This window comes from Parus major, chromosome 14 (assembly GCF_001522545.3).
Source record: "Parus major isolate Abel chromosome 14, Parus_major1.1, whole genome shotgun sequence".
Classification (NCBI taxonomy): Eukaryota; Metazoa; Chordata; class Aves; order Passeriformes; family Paridae; genus Parus; species Parus major.
In genome coordinates, this window is record NC_031783.1 from 9620274 (window position 1) to 9636308 (window position 16035).

At 44.1% G+C, this 16035-nt stretch overlaps 2 protein-coding genes and 1 long non-coding RNA gene across 5 annotated transcripts in view; 2 read left to right on the plus strand and 1 right to left on the minus strand.

Moving 5' to 3' along the window:
- The first annotated feature begins 32 nt into the window (after positions 1 to 32).
- Positions 33 to 6959, plus strand: LOC107211388. Its single transcript, XR_001524173.2, has 3 exons — positions 33 to 150; positions 822 to 926; positions 6856 to 6959. It is a non-coding gene; the product is annotated as an uncharacterized LOC107211388 (long non-coding RNA).
- TMEM130 (transmembrane protein 130) lies at positions 4320 to 14983 on the minus strand. Its single transcript, XM_015643357.3, has 8 exons — positions 14443 to 14983; positions 11681 to 11971; positions 10132 to 10300; positions 9555 to 9724; positions 8807 to 8891; positions 6961 to 7163; positions 5878 to 5990; positions 4320 to 5141 (listed from the first exon to the last, which is right to left on the minus strand). The coding sequence occupies exons 1-8, from the start codon at positions 14513 to 14515 to the stop codon at positions 4965 to 4967; spliced, it is 1281 nt and encodes a 426-aa protein (XP_015498843.1). The 5' UTR covers positions 14516 to 14983; the 3' UTR covers positions 4320 to 4964.
- A 517-nt stretch (positions 14984 to 15500) lies between these two features.
- TRRAP (transformation/transcription domain associated protein) overlaps positions 15501 to 16035 on the plus strand; it is a 74244-nt gene continuing 73709 nt past the window's right edge. For 2 of the 3 annotated variants that reach the window (XM_015643017.3, XM_015643019.3), the window contains exons 1-2: positions 15501 to 15601; positions 15805 to 15879. The gene's annotated coding sequence lies outside the window, so the exon portion shown is untranslated. The remainder of the gene's footprint in view (positions 15602 to 15804; positions 15880 to 16035) is intronic. The other variant, XM_015643018.3, reaches the window with a different exon arrangement.

Consider the following 16035-nt stretch of genomic DNA (forward strand, 5'->3'; position numbering starts at 1 on the left):
CGCGGCGGGGCCCGGCCTGGGCCCGGAGCCGCCCTGGCTCCGCGGGCAACCCTCGAACCCGCCGGGAGAAATAAACCTTTAACAGCGCCTTTTTAAACCCTCCCGGACAGATAAACCCTCTGACACAGCCTTTTAGTGCTAGCGAGTCAGGTGTTGCTTTATTCTTGTTCAAGAGGGCCGTGTGTGTCTGTGTGGCCGACAAAGTTTTCTGGCCTCCACACAAGATGCTGATACAAAACTTCATCAGTTTGTATTTTTTAGCAAACAAAGAGATTAATGTTCACTGATTCCAAATCGCACAATTCGTTCATTAATTAGTATTCTGTCCTCTCTTGGTCATGGATTTCTCACTGTTCCTGCTAACTTGTATTTTTTATCTTTTAGTATCTTTTTTCCCCCCAACAGGGATTTTCCAACACAAATATCCTGAGTCTTTGTTATCTTCTTCTTTACCTTCTGGTTCCTGAAAAACAACTTTATAGTCCATAAATTCTTCATTTCTTGTATCCAGTTTCAACAATACATCACTCTCTCCCAGGTCTTGCTCACATTGAGGCATATCCAAGTTAGCTTAGCAAAACTTAAACTTTCCAAAGCTGTATTCCTCCGATACCTGCTCATGCTAAATTTTGCTAAATTTTGGCTAAAAGTGATTTAACACCTTGCTTATAATTAATACACTGGTTATGATTAAATAAAACAAATTCATTTAAATGAATTAAAACCATTAATTAACAGAATAGAAAAGTTATATAATTTCCAACACAAGGACAAGGATCTGGTAGAGCATCATAATCTTTTTAATCTCGAATTTTATGCAGGTATTTGCAGCTGCCTCTGCTTGAGCAAGCTCCATGTCTCTGCACGGCTCCCTTCTGCCTCCTGTGAGCGGTGATAATATCACTTCCCTGCCTCCCAAGACTGCTGTGAGTAAATGCATTAGAAAATTATTTGGCTGGGCTAGTCTTTCCCTAGTGCTCTAGTATGATTGCTCCTGTACTTGTGACAGTTGTACAACTGCAGTATTTTATAAAACACCAGGTAGAAGCAGGGGATTCTGCCCCTGCCCTGCTCAGGTGAGACCCCACCTGCAGAGCTGCCCCCAGCTCGGGGACCCAGCACAGGAAGGATATGGAGCTGTTGGATGAGTCCAGAGGAGGTCACCACAGTGATCAGGAATGGAGCAACTCTGCTATGAGGAAAGGCTGAGAGAATTGGGATTGTTCAGCCTGGAAAAGGGAAGGCTTTGGGGTCACCTGATTCCCTTACCTGAAGGGAGATGACAAGAAAGGTGAAGAGAGACATTTTACAAGAACATGTACTGACAGGACAAGGCAGAATGGCTTCAAACCGACAGAGAGGAGGTTTAATTTTGACACCAGAAAAAAAATTGTTTACTGTGAGGGTGCTGAGGCCCTGACACAGGATGCCCAGAGTTGTGGGTGTCCCATCCCTGGAAATTCTCAGTGCCAGGCTGGATGGGACTTGGAGCAACCTGGTCTAGTGCAACCATGGCAGGGGTGTGGAACAAAATGATCTTTAAGGTCCCTTCCAATCCAGGCCATTCTATAATCTCATGATTCCATGATCTGCTGTGACTCTCTCTTTGTGCACACTGCTGCAGGAATTACAGATGCTGGTGTTGATATGCTCAACCATATATCTATACCCAACTCTGAAAGTTGTTTCTGGAACTTCTGCGTTCCCCGTTTAGTGGCTGCAATTTAAAAATCCACATTTGTAGTGCACGGTGTGCTGTCAAAGCTGAGATCTGCAGGATCTGAGCAATTTTGTGACAGCTGCAGGATGGCATTTCAGTTTCCACGGAAACTGGCACAAAAATCAAGGTGAAGTGTTGGCTGATTATCTAATAATAAAGCTGAGCATTTAAATATGAAGTTCTTCACCTTCCTTTTGCTGAGAAAACTTCTGTTCCTACAGCACCCAGCAAATGCGATAGAGGCCTCGTGTCTTCAAATTGTGGTCACAGCTTGGGCTGTGTAATCTCCTTTCCAGACATGAAAGACAAAATTTAGCCTTGACACATTCAGTCATGAAGCCTTGTCCTCTGCTTTTAAGATAAAAGGCTGATTTGTCCCCACAATTACTGAGCAAACCAACACCATTTTTTATATGACAAATTACAGAGTAACAGAAGTTCTTTTGCTTTACCGTGTGTTTTTCTACTGTGCATTTCCAGAACCTCTCTGTGCTCAAATGCATTTCCTTGTAAATAATTCTCATTGCATACACTTTTTATCTGCCCACACTCTCGCTTATCACCTGAATTTAATGGCTCTTTGGCTTTGCACTCACTGACTCTTGTTTTGAGTCAGTGAATTTGATCGTTTTGCTGAACATTCCTTTTTTCAGGTCATTGATTTCTAAGGTTAACAAAATGAATCCTCCTACTGATCCTTGCTATGTCCCACTAATCTCATTGCTATATCCTGAACTGCTCAATTACCTCTTGTCTTCAATTTCAGTTGCATTTAACAAACCCACAGATCAGTCTTTTGTGCAGGAAGCAGTTTCATATTGGATTCAAGAACATATTTGTGCGAATATTTCTCATGCTTATATTTCAATTTGCTAAGGATGTTTAAATTTTCTTGGTTAATTTGCTTCTTGACATACCCTTTTAAGAGTACTTTCTCCACAGCTTATTTTTTGCCAGAGGCATCTTTCTTTTTAACCTCTATTCTTTCCTGCTCCTGAGGAAGTGTCTTCTAGTATTTGATAGTGTTGACTTTCTACTTTGCAGCATTTTATCTTTTCTATCCTCCTGAATCATTTGACTCCTTTGCCATCCTTTCTTCACTCTAGGCAGAGAGGAAGAGCCAATATTCTTCTGAAGGACATTTGCTCTGTTTTTCTTAATAGGAAACTGGGGATTTTCTTAGGCCTGTCTTTTGTGCCTTTAAATCCATGTCCCACTTTTTTTGACGGGGAGTTGATACCTACTTTGCCAGGTTTGGCATGATCAGCTGTATCTTGGCTCAGACATGTTGAGGAGAACAGAAATGCAAAAACCCAAAGCAGCAAAGTTCATGGCCTAACCCCCATGACACCCTTTGGATCACCTGGGTATTATTTCAAAAGGGGGCTAAGCATAAGCCTTATTCCTTCCATATGATCTGTTTCAAACTCAGATGATCCAGTTTCATGTATCTATAACTAAGTCTGCTCTCACAGATATTGTCTTTGCTAGCAGTACAATATGAAGAAAGGGCTTTTTACACGTTCATTAACATGTCAAGGGGTTGTCTTTAAGTGCATTACAACAGCAAGGGCCACACGTCTTTCACAAATGTAATAAAAGAAGCCCAGACTAAATTCTGGCTGTAGAAACTCCTGTGCAGTCTGTCCCAAGACTCTGTCACTCTGAACTGCATTTGCATATCAGAAATCTCTTCTTTCCAGTGCCCAAGGACCCTGCAGCCATTTACAAACCCCACTGACATCCCAGAACAAGTCACTGCCTTTGGCAGTGGCTCAGAGGGCTAGGATCTCAGGAATAAACAATAAAACTGAAGCTCTCAGGCACAGTGGATTCTTTGCTAAAGAGAGGCACATTCTTAGCAGTAACTGAATATGGCTGAAGATAAGAGTTTGATACCAGAGCATTGAGAAAGAATACAAAGGACACCACTCCTGATCAACATGCTTGCTTAAAAATACCATTTGTCTTTGGAAGAAAAGCTGAAAGAAGTTCTGCTTTGGAAGGGACCTTTGGACAAAAACTTGGGTTTATAGGATTTGTTATCTTATATGGTCCTATTCTAATTGAAATGTATCAGGTTAATTAAGGGTCATGTAAATTCTTTCACAGAAGAGCTGAAGCTCTGGGTTCCTCTGAGGAAGCACAGAGGTTGAACATGTGAGATGAGTTCCCCAAAAACCTCATGGTAAATCCCCTTACATTCAGACAGTTGCCTCCAATCATTTGAGAAACTATGAGAAAACCCAAGCCCACAATACCCACAATACCAATGCTTTAAGCAGAGGTGGGGAGAGTGTGTCACATTTAAAAAAAGAAGTGGACACAAAGGCACTTCTGTTTAAAAGCTTCCAGGTTACTCTGAAATTCCAGCGAGCAAAGCCTGGCTGAGCAGGATAGTAGGTGATAGTCTGCAACAGGCATGGAGTTTATACAACCTTGGACACTGACTAGGAATTTCAATTAAATATGTATTGCTGAACAGCTTTGAGCTACTGGTTGTTGCATTTCTTGGAAGAGGACCTTTGATGGCTAATTGGGGAGTAGTATGAGATAAAAAAGAAGCATAAATAGCCTAAGGAAAAAAAAAAAAGGCTACTTTTACAGATTAGAGTGATGTTCTATTTTAGAAAGTGGTGGACGTGGAGGTTTCTGCAGGACCAAAATACTGCTAACAGGTGAGTATGTCACCACCACTGCAGTCTGACAGAAGTCCATTAGCTTAAAAAGGGGTCTTTTAAGACAGGAAAAAAGATAACATAATTAGGTAGTCTGGTTCATTGGAAACACCTCCTCTGTTTTCAACCTGGACACATCAGGTTTGATAGAAGAAATACACATTCCACAGGATTTTGGGTGACTTCAATTTCCAGTAATATTGTTGTACATAGGAAAGGAGGTATGTTTGTCTTAGGCAATTTTGTCTTTAAAACAGACATCAGAAGAAACAGAAATTACAAGAGGTAGTGAATTTAGCAAACCTGCACATAAAACAATCATAAGAATAAAATGCTGCATTTACAGCTGTAAATGTACACACCTGTGTAAGTTAAAAATATAAAGCTACTTTTACTGTGTTGCTTGTTCCTTTTAAGTTCAGAGAATGAAGTATTCAAGTGCTGGACCTAAAGTGGTGAACCTCATTGCATTGGCAAAACCAAACCATTCATGCAGCACCAGAATTTTGACTTAACCTAAGTGAGAAAGTTAGACAGTTAGTGCAACCAAAGTGCAATTGTGTTCTTCACAGTGTGTACATTTTGACTGGCTTGTAAAGTGGATGTAGAAGTTCATGGCTCTCCCAGGCAGCTTCTTTTGATGGTTGAAGTAAACATGATCTGCAACATACTGGGCCACAGCCTGACTTGGAATGATTAGACCGGTGTTCATCAGACAGTGGAGAAAAGTCAAAGTCAGCTACCTGGCAAAGGAACAGCACAAAGATAAGTTCAGTTCCCACTGGCTCAAGTCCAGCAAGAACACATTGGGTTGCAAATGGCACTTGGTCCTCAACCATTTTCACTCAGTCACTAACTTCAAATAGACTTCTGATTTATACCTGCTGTGCACATGGCTTATAGGCAGTGTCTCCAGAGATATATAACTTATATTGTGGCACAGTGTAAAGAGTATTAGGTACTTTCCAAAGTACCATGAAAGCTACTTTTGATTTAAGAACTCATGCTTATTGCAAACACTTTTTATAGCAAGTGAAAATATATTAGAGATGGAAGGGAGCTGGGGAGATTAAGGCCACGTACAAGGGGTAGGTAACAATTTAGGACTGCTTTAGGTAACATACCCCTCCTTTTTATTATCCTGTAACCTCTTGCACTGTCTCCTTTCTTTCATGTAACTACTCTGAGGTATATCCTCTGGAATGGATATTTCAATGCAAGCATCTGCTTGGGAATATTAACAAACTCCCCATTATTATTCTGGTAATTTAGAGTTCTCTGCAACAAGACAGAAGCATGGCTGTTTCTTCTATTTGCCTACATTGCTTGGATGTTTTCATGGAACAGATCACACATACTAGGGAAATTCTCCTTCCCATCTGTTTTTCTGGGGATTAAAGAACCTTTCATATCAGATACCTTTCATGGCTGAAAGCTAGTTAATTACTATCCCAGCTCAAAGTAAGAGTAACTGAATACCTCCACAAGATCTTTTTGTTGTGTGTTACTTCGAAAAGTTGTGTACAGCACCAGGACCAGCATCACTGAAACCAGAGCAGTGCAGAGCAGGACAAAGAAAGCTGGGTGGATTCCTAGGAAAAAGCACAAAGACACATTCCTGGAATGACACAATACTCCAGAAAGAGGCAACAGTGAGAGGGAAACAATGAAGAAATTTTAGGAGTATTTTTAGAAAAAAGAAGGAATGTGCATAAGAAGGAATAAACTTTTCAGCCCTGATCACTCCAGGTTTTTCTGGAACCTCAGGGGTGGGAGAGGGGCTTGTAAGAGTTTATGCCCTTTATGCCCTTTTTTCTCTTGAAGAGCTTAAAAACCTCCACCTAGTTATGTATGTTAGTATCTCTGTGGTACCTCAAGAGGATGGGAAGCACTCTCCACAGCAGCCCAGAGTCTCCAGCACAGAGGATTCAGCCCTGAATGCACACCAGTGCCTTCTGGAATGATCTGTCTTGTTTGTACACAGCTGGCTCACAGTGACATGGTGTGACCAGTCTGTGTCACAGCCTGGCTGTCCCCTGTCCTCTTCACTTGGCCACCTAACCACTCTCCCAGATGGTTTAGAGACCCAGGAGGGGCATTGACCATGCATGGGGGAGCCAGCTGGGGTCACTGACAGGGGAGACAGAGACTTGTAATGAAATGGAGGCCTAGAAAAATCTACCCTCAAAAATCCATAACTAAACTGTGCAAAAAGAATTGAGACTGCTTAATTAAGGTGGTGTTACACATTTGTTTTCCTAGTTATCCTCTCTGACTACAAAAGCTGGACTATTTAAATGGAAAAATATTTCATTTAAGTAATACAGCCTTCCCAGTGTACTTAGTGTCTTCAAGACACTCTTGCGACTAAGAGTTCAGCAGAACACAAAAAGCTCAGAGCAATTACAGCAGGCACATTATAAATTCTCATTCCCCTTTTTATTCTTCTTCTTTTAGTGATCTACACCACATTCCTGAAACCTCATCTGCAGGCTGGATAGTCCCCGTTCGTCCCTAAGCTGTTTGGGACTCTCCGTGCTGCTCAGACTCTCTGGCTCTCACCTGCCGGCCGCACTCGGATCCCGTGGTATGTCTGCAGCGCTGTCACGCCGTTCTCCACCCTGACACTGAGGCAATACTGTCCCGCGTCCCTGAAGGTGTGGCTGAGGTTGTAGCAGGAGCCACTGATCTCCACCAGATGGCATTTGTCACCTTCAAGTGGAACGCACTCGGATTTTATAAGCCAGCATAATGCCAGTGGTGGGCTGAAACGACAAGAGCAAAAAGGTAAAATAAAAAAATAGGCGAAAACTTTGCAAAAGTTTCAGCAAAGAGCTTGGTTAAAATAGCAGGATAATTTTGAAATTAATGAAGTTAATTTAAACATAAATAAAGAAATAAGCAACTGCACTGTTTGGTTTATAGCATGTACCAAATAAAAAAGTTCTTTGTGATGCTTCTATAAAGGCAGGTCTTTCAGCTGAGAACTGAATACCTGCAAGGGTCATCAGGCCACTGTGTGTAGAAAATTCCTTAGTCCTTCTTCAATAAAGATTAAAGGAATATTTTTTCCTCCACTTCCAAGGGAAGGTAGTTTTTTCTTTGTCCTCACACAGAAATCACTGTCTGTACCACTGAAGCACACCAAAGACTGTTCTAATTAAAAAAACCCTGAAAATGAAACTGGAAAGAATATAAGATGAGCTTTGCACAAAGGACTAATAACTGAAAAATGTAAGTAAATTTCAAGTATTACAGCAATCCCTTACATTAACATAAGGGGTTTTATTTGTTAGCAAGCAATTTAGTGCAATCCACTTCATTGCCATGTGGCTTCTCACCACATCTAATTGAAAGCTTTTATTTACCTTTCCAGATCCCTACTTCAACTGATTCTTCTTGAACTCACCTTATGCACTATGGACTTTGATTCTGACAACAGGCAGGGCTTTTCTTTACCCTATTTTATCAGTATTTTGTTTCTTATCTCTTTACGACATTCTTTGCTAAAGAAAACATCTTGTTTATGTGTTTAGCTCATTTTCTAGCTTTGTTTTTGATAATCCATCTCTTTGTCACAGCATCTTTATCTTAAACTCCTCTTGCATTAGCCCCTTGCATTAGTCCTGTGACTAGGAGGTCACCACGCCTGCTCTTAGTGATCTCAGGTTTGCCTGCCATAGTTTTTGGCTGTTCACATTTACTGGAATGCCATCTCCAGTTCCCATTCCTGCCAATGTGCCTTTCACTTTCACAAACGATGCTGCTTTGTATGTTGGGACTGTTTATACCTTTGGTAAATATTTGTGTGCTATTCCCTCCAAAACTCCAATGTGTTCTAATATTGTGACTTGAGAGAGCTTGTGCTAGGATTGAGGTGCTCACAACTCTCCTGTTTTTCATTGATACTTGCTGCATGAGGCTTCTATGTCACATTCATCTTGTGGCAATCTGAACTTTGCCAGAATTGCTCCCCAAACCTGTTAATCCCCTGTGGCAGTCAAGCTTTGCTGCTGTGCAACAGGGTTTGGAATATATTTCAGTGTAATAGCAGCGAAATTGGTGAAGGAGAAAAGTTCAGAAATAAGTTTTCATATGTATTTTCCCCCACTGTTTCTCTGTCTACTTGTCTTTTAACATTTCCTTTACAAAGACTGACAAAATATAACGTTTGCTTTACATGGGAGGGGTCTACTTTTCTGTAAAGATGCAGGGTCTTTCAATGCTCAGTGCATTTCAAGTCAGGAAAATGCAATATTCAACAGTAGTTTTTGGGAAGAAGAAGGTGGGTTTTGTTTTTTAAAATAGTTGTTCTGTGGGGTTCAACTGCCTATTTATAGGAAACACTGGGGAAAAACACTTAAAGAGACAATTTGGGGGGGAGAAAGAAGCTGTGTTTGCTACTCACGTGCCATTGATATGAAGGGATAAATTCAAGTTTTCCATTACATGAGTCTCTCTGGAGCCCACTATGTTAATACTTTTAACAGCATCTGAGAAGAAAGGAAAAACCAGCATGTCACACTCCACATGTAAACTTGAGTTTTACTGGTTTCCCAGTGAAGGTTTGTTTCCACAGACCTGCAGATTTGAGCTTTGTCAGTCACACAAATAATACTGTTTGTCTGACACCCCAAAAGGAAACCTATCACTAGAGATATAGTAAGTTTTCTGACTTTTTGTCTGATTGCTTTTTAGTATGTATAATCAGCTTTATTAATTCTTTATATTTTTAATTCTGTGTTTATTTACCCCTGAAGCTGATCAAATCAATGAGACTTTCCTAATGCTTTAACTAATTTAAGTAATGATCTAACTAATTTATTGTTTAGGGATAGCTGGTGTAAATTGAACAAACAAATCCACCATAAGTTACCATAAATACTTTATTGTTTGAATTGAATGTGAGGCTTTTACAAAAGACTGTAAAATTGTCTGTAGATTAAAAAGAAACTGAAGATTTTATCTGTTTCCACCCATTTTTCTGCCCTAGAAGAGCAGGAGTCAATTCTGCAAAGGAAAGACTTCACTGAATGATGTTGTCCAGTCACTGCATGTGAAACAATGTTGAAGTTGTGTTACCATGTCAAAGTTAGATTGTATCGGTACATTCGGGGCTAGTTCTGCATTGAAAGTGGAAAATGTTTCATAATTACCCAAGAGCTCCAGAGCTGTGGTAAAATCACCAGTTTTCTGCATAATTTCTCTTTCGTGTATGATGCTTCCAATTTGCTCCCATTCAGCCACGACCTTCAGATGCACTGTGCGATTCCCCAGGGAGGAGCAGTTGCAGTAGACAAAGGGTTCCTTGGTAATCTGATAAACTCTGTGTGCAACAGGAAAAGATTTAGAATCAAAAATGCCTTTTACTGAGTGCTTGAATACTTCTGGTTTAAAAAGGGACAAGGTCTAGTATATTTTCTTTACAGACAATGCTCCAGTGGCTGTGATTCTAATTCTACTTTATGTCCATATAAATGAGGATTTATGTCAGTGGTATTACTTATAGAACTACAATTAGTACAAGATTCAGATTAAATCTCTCAATTTTTAATTAAAGAAACTAAAGTTAATGCTAAAAGAATTCACAAAATTGAATAGGAATAGTCAGTAAATTATGAAAACAACTTTTATAGCAGGCAGGAAAATTTAATTGGGATTTTTCTCTAGATGAACATCTAAATCAGAGCCATCTTGAATACTCATTAAAGCAAACAAAGTAAGCACACCTACCCATCTCCAAAATCCCAGTTGTAGACGAATGATGCTGACTTGAAGTAATGACTTGGGTCATGAAGAGAGAAAGAAATCCGGGTCACTGTGTCCATGGAGGAACTAGGATCATGTGTGGTAACTCTGCTGTCTTCTATCTGGGCAATGGTGAGGTTCCCTGTGATAAATTCTGAAGAATAAAAAGGGGGAAGAAGTATGGCAACATATGTGACAGAAGAATGACAGCATGTATGACAGCAAATATGACAGAGGAATGATAGCATGCTTCCACAGCATGCTGTGTGTGTATGAAAGCATTCTTTCAGATGTATTCTGACAGTCTTTCTGTGTCCTAGTCCAAGTGATTTAGTGTATTTTATATTTATTACTCAGTGTTGTTATGTGTGTGAATGAGGCACTGAAATTAAAATATTTATTTAGGGTTATACAATGGGTCATGATAAAATATCCAGTAGAAGTAAAGGAAATAATCCTGGGCTGACTGAGCTCAATATAAACTTTTACTATTGATTTAAAAACAACTGGTATGAATACCAAGCATCTAGATTCAGAATCAGGTCAGTACACATACTGATCATGTTTGGGATAGTGGTTTTAGTTTGCTTTGTAGGGTTTTTTAATGTAGCTTTTTTTCCCCTTAGTTTTAGCTGTTTCTACAGAAATTAAGATATGACTACTGTGAATTACAGATGTGCTATATATTGTGAATACAGAAAGGGGGGAATGTTTTTGTCTATGAGAGGTTCTATGTTGGGCAATGAGAGGCAAGGACTGATCTAAGAAATCTTCTCTAACCTACAAATAAAGAGGTACTGTGACGAGACACTTATCAACTCATTATAAAATTAATGAGCTATTGATTGCCTGTAACAGACTCTTACCCTGTTAACAATTCATTAAATCTGGTTAACAGTTTTTTTGGTGATGCACAAATAATAATTGCAATTACTGTTGGAATGGGGCTGTCAATCCCTGTATCAGAGATTAGGTTAACCATACCAGTATTCCCAGAAAACTGAAATTGCAGTTAGCAATTCAGAAATGCAGCCATGACTTCACATCCAATTTCAGTACACTCAGACAGAGCTTTAGAAGAAAATGTAACCCTTTGTTGTGCTGATGGCCTAAGATTTGCTGTGTCATGCAACAGGGAGAAGCAGCAGATTGTCACTGCTGATGGTCAGCCCACTTTAGATCTAGAAATGCTGGGAGGCAGTAGAAGAACCATTATTTTTGGAGTCTGGGCATTACTGGCCCATGCTGATGTGTCAACTGCAGCTGCTGAAACATCTGGTTTCTAGTTCAGTGTCTCTAAGTGACAGAAGCAGGAAAACACAGACAGCATCACACTTTCTTCCTGGATGTAGAGAGACTAGAGTGTGGCTGTAATGGTACAAATTGCACCATGCAACCCAAACCCACCTTCAGCCACAGAGCTAATCAAATTCTGTTGCCAGAAGCCATATTTACACTGTCTTTTTCCCTGATGCTAGCAAGGACATATATATACTGAGTTTCTGGAGAGGTACAGGTTGTAAAGCCATTTTACCTGTAATCTGAAGCACGGTGTTGTTTCTTGCAACCGGCTGACACAACCAGCAGTTTTTGTGAGTCACCCAGACAGACACAGCGAAAGTACCAGGAAATTCACCAGTCACATTAATTACAGAATTAAACTGCTGCTCAGATTTCTCTATCAGAATCAGAGGAGCATAAATCCAGTTAAAGTGATACAAATTTGATGTGCCATTTTCATTCTTCATTCTTAGGCTGGCCTGAACGGTAGCTTGAGCTCCTGTTGTGATGGGACCATTGTTGGTTATTTCCAGACTATACAACTCTGTGGAAATCAGAAGAAAATGAATAAACCAAACCTTGTTGTATAGAATTTTAAATTTCATTTATTTATTTATACATTTTAACTAGTCAGCTCTAGTTATGTGACTTACAGTGACACTCATCCCAGCAAAGACTTTACCACTGTGATTTTTTTACCATTTAAATATCTGGAACAGAAATTGTTGTATGTGTATATGTGTTCAAATAAATAGCAGTAAGCAACATGTCAGACTGGGTCCTAGAAATGTTCATAGTATAAAACAGCTTCAGTCTAGATCATCACAAAAGCTTTGATGAGGCTTTACACCCAGAGGTGGGTGCTGGCTAGAGGTTTATTGTCACTAATGATCTAACATGATCACTAGACTTCCAGCTACAGGAAGATGCTCAGCTCTAATCTCTGTCTTTAAAAATGTAAACTTTCAAACTCAGGTGGAATTTCATTCACTAGACTCCTTTACCAGCTCTGTTTAAAAGTTTCTCTAACTTTCCTCATAAGTAAACACAAAAAAACTCAGTAAAAGCATTTTCTGTGCTATGGTCCACCTTGAATTTCCTTTTCCAGGAAAGGACCAAAAATCCCAAGGCAAATTAAAGCTGTACTATGCTCTAGTGGATGATCAGTTGCAGTCCAGAGGGGCCTGGACAAGTTCAAAAGGTGGGCCCATGGTAACCTCATGGGGTTGAACAATCCTGAGTGCAAGGTGCTGCATCTGGATTGGGGCAACCCCTGCTATTCAGTACAGGCTGGGGGATGAAGGGATAGAGAAGGACTTGGGGGTACTGAGGATGAAAATTGAGCCGACAATGTGCACCCAAGAAAAATATGAGTCTTCACAAAAATCAGTCAGCAGGTTGAGGGAGGTGATGTTTCACAATGAGGGTGGTGAAACACTGGTTTACACCGGTTGCCCAGTATAAACATTCAAGGTCAGGTTGGACTGGGCTCTGAGCTGCCTAATCTAGTTGAAGATGTCTCTGCTCATAGCTGGGGGTTGAACTAGGTGACCTTTAAAGGTCCCTTCCAACCCAAACCGTGCTATGATTCTTCAAGACATCAAGACATGAGAGGTGCAGGACCTGTGACACTGAACCAGTTCTGCTGCTCTGGATGACTCACCATAATCTTCTCTGCCATGTTTATTCAAATTACTTATTTCAGATCTTGAAACTACTGAAATAGGCAGTGTTTTGTGGAAAAGATGCATTAATTTATTTTTTTTTTTTAAATAACAGTGCAGCAGCATTTAAAGATGTGCATGTGTTAAACAACAAAATCAACCCCCAAGCCCCAAAACAAATGGAAATGCAAAATAGCTATGAATTTGGACAGAGCTGGGAACAGGATCTGGTTGCTTGCCTCCAACATGGAGCATGTTCCCTTATCAGAGCTCTGCCTGCTCTCCTCTCATCAGCAGTGCTGGGCAGAGCAGCAGAACTGTGGGATTCTAATGCAGGTGCCTTTCCTTATCCTCCCTTTCAGCAGCCACAAGACTGCTACCAGGGACTCGAATCTTTGACCTTTAGAAACTGCATTTCTCACTCATCCATGACCTCTAATATGAAGGGAGCATTGGGGCCAGCTAACTCCTGTCATGGCTTTTCTGCACCCCTCAGCTTGGGGTGGGATGAAAGGGATGGCATTTGTGCCTGCATTTTATTTTACAGATCACAGGTGCGGAACAATTCTAGAGGCAGAAGAACAGTGAGAAATGAACTGTTCACTACTAGCTGAGAAAGAGCTCCACTGTTCCCATTTCACAGCACAACAAATGGCCCTGAGTTCAGTTTTTTGAGTTAAAAGAGAAATGCTTGTGATTTGATGAAATCTGGCAGGGGGAGGTTTCATGTCTCTAGAAGATTCAGGCTATGCTCCACTCGGAATTCGGGCAAAAAATAGCTGACTACCTCATGCTTATCTAGCACTTCTCCTTGGAGGTTATCACAGTGCTGTACAAATCAGGGCCATACCGGCCCGACAGCTGCAGCAGCTGGAGGTTCAGTGGCTAACCCAAGGTCACCCAGGGACTGACCGGCACAAGAAGACACTCCATCCAGGGATGAATCCCGAATCCAATTCAGGGATTTCTCCTGCCTTTAAGACCCCTCTCTACAGAATGGAGCTCTGTGAGTCCCACAGCGAGGGACAGCAGCTGCCCAAGTGCCTCGTGACCCGCGGTGCGGGGTCAGAGGAAGCAGAAGTGCAGCTTTTGGGTTGGAAGTGCAAAGCAGACCCCGTGCTGCCCGGGATACCCCACTTTCACTGCAGGCACCAAGATCGCAGCGCCTGAGAATAAAGTCTGGGGTGGTGGGAGCGTGCTTCCATCCCTTGTCACATCTATCAGGCTCGGGCAGGGAACCACCCCCACTCGTGATGCAGCTCACTCCTGAGGTCTGAGCCCTCGTCCCCGCACCCTGCAACCCTCGCCCGCTCCCCGGCGGCGATGCCAGCGCAGACCGGCGGCCCCTTACCTGCGGCCGGGGAGCGACCGTGGCCGAGCTGCATCAGCAGCAGCAGGAGCAGCGCGCAGAACAGCCACCGCATGCTGTTCTCGGTGCCGCCGGGGCCGGCTCTGGAAGCGGGACCGGGTCTGGCCGCACTGGGGCCGCGCTGCCCCCGCGGCACTGCGGATGCTGCGCCGCGCCCCCGGGACGCTCCCCCGCGGCAGCGCCCAGCCCGCCTCTCCCGGGGGCAGTTCCTGCGGGATCGCGCTGCCAGCGCCACCGGGCTGCAAAGCCGCCGCCGGTGTAAACAAATAGTCAATGAAAACCACAAATGCCTTGCATCTACTGAGGGAGCCAGGTCACCCCGGAGCGTTCGGGAAGGGGTTTGTGCTGCTCTTTGGTTGCGGCAAGCACATATAAAGTACTTCTGCGGTGGCGCGGGGATGCCTCTGCCAGGGGCAGTTCGGCTGCTGTTACCGGTTCCGAAGCGCTCGGAACGGCCTCTAACGGGTGCGCTGCTGGAGAGAAGCGAGAGCAAACCCGCCGGAATGTGGTTTTCTGGTGTTCTTTTTTTGTCGTTTTATTTTGTTTTTTCCTGTTTTGTTTTGTATATTTTGGTTTTAATTCGTTTACTTTTATTTTTTTAATTTTCTTAAACTCGGCATTCGAAGCTCTTTCTCACTCCCGGTCGCCCTTCTGTTTCTTGTAGCGGATCAGTCTCGCTGCGCGCTTCGCTTCCGGTGCTGCCGCCGCTCGCCCGGGGCACCGGCGGGGCGGGGTGGGCCCTGCGCTGGCCGAAGGCACCGGCCGCGGCCGCCTCTGCCCCGGTAACTCCTCGCTCGCTGTTACCGGCGGCCGCGGCGTCAGCGGAGCCTCCGGGGACGCTGGGACGGGCGGGGCTCGCCTCAGGCAGCGGCCGCTGACAGCGCTGGGGACAGGCGGCTCTGGCGGGGCGGGCCCGGGCGGGGCCGTGCGGGGGTCGCGGGGCCGGCGAAGGGAGCGGGCGGTGCCGCGGAGCTGCGCGCCCGCCTCCGCCCGGGGAGAGGCGCGGGAGGCGGCACCGGGAGGAGGCGGCCGGAACTGAGCTCGGGCGCTTCCGTCGCGCCCATGCGCTGCCGGCGGCCTCCGGGAGCAACAAAGGAGGGAGCCGGGGGGCCGCGGCCGGGCGGTCCCGGGGACCCGCGGGGTGAGGAGCGCGGCGGCGGCGCCCCGGTGGGGCCCGGGCCTGGGCGCGGCGAAGCGGGGCGGGGGGAGGCGGGACCGGCGCGCCGCCGGCAGGAGGGAGCGGCCGGAGCCCCGCCGGAGGCCTGGGGCCGAGCACGACACCGGGAGGGCTGAGGGACGCGGGGGAAGCGGCGCTGCGGCCGCTCACGGTGCCCGTGTTCGCAGGGCGGAGATGGGCTCGGCGTGATGGCGCCCTGGCAGCGGGGAGCGACCCGGGCGAGCAGCGCTGCGGCGGGGAAGGTGAGGGGCGCGGGGTCCCGGGCTGGCTCGGCCGGACCTGGCCAGGAGCAAAACTAACGAGAAAACCCCAGGGGAGGAGGGAGGTCGCCGGTCTCTCAAGCCAGATGTGGCTTTAGGCTTCTTTACGAGCGAGACGGGCAGCTCGTGGCGGCAGGA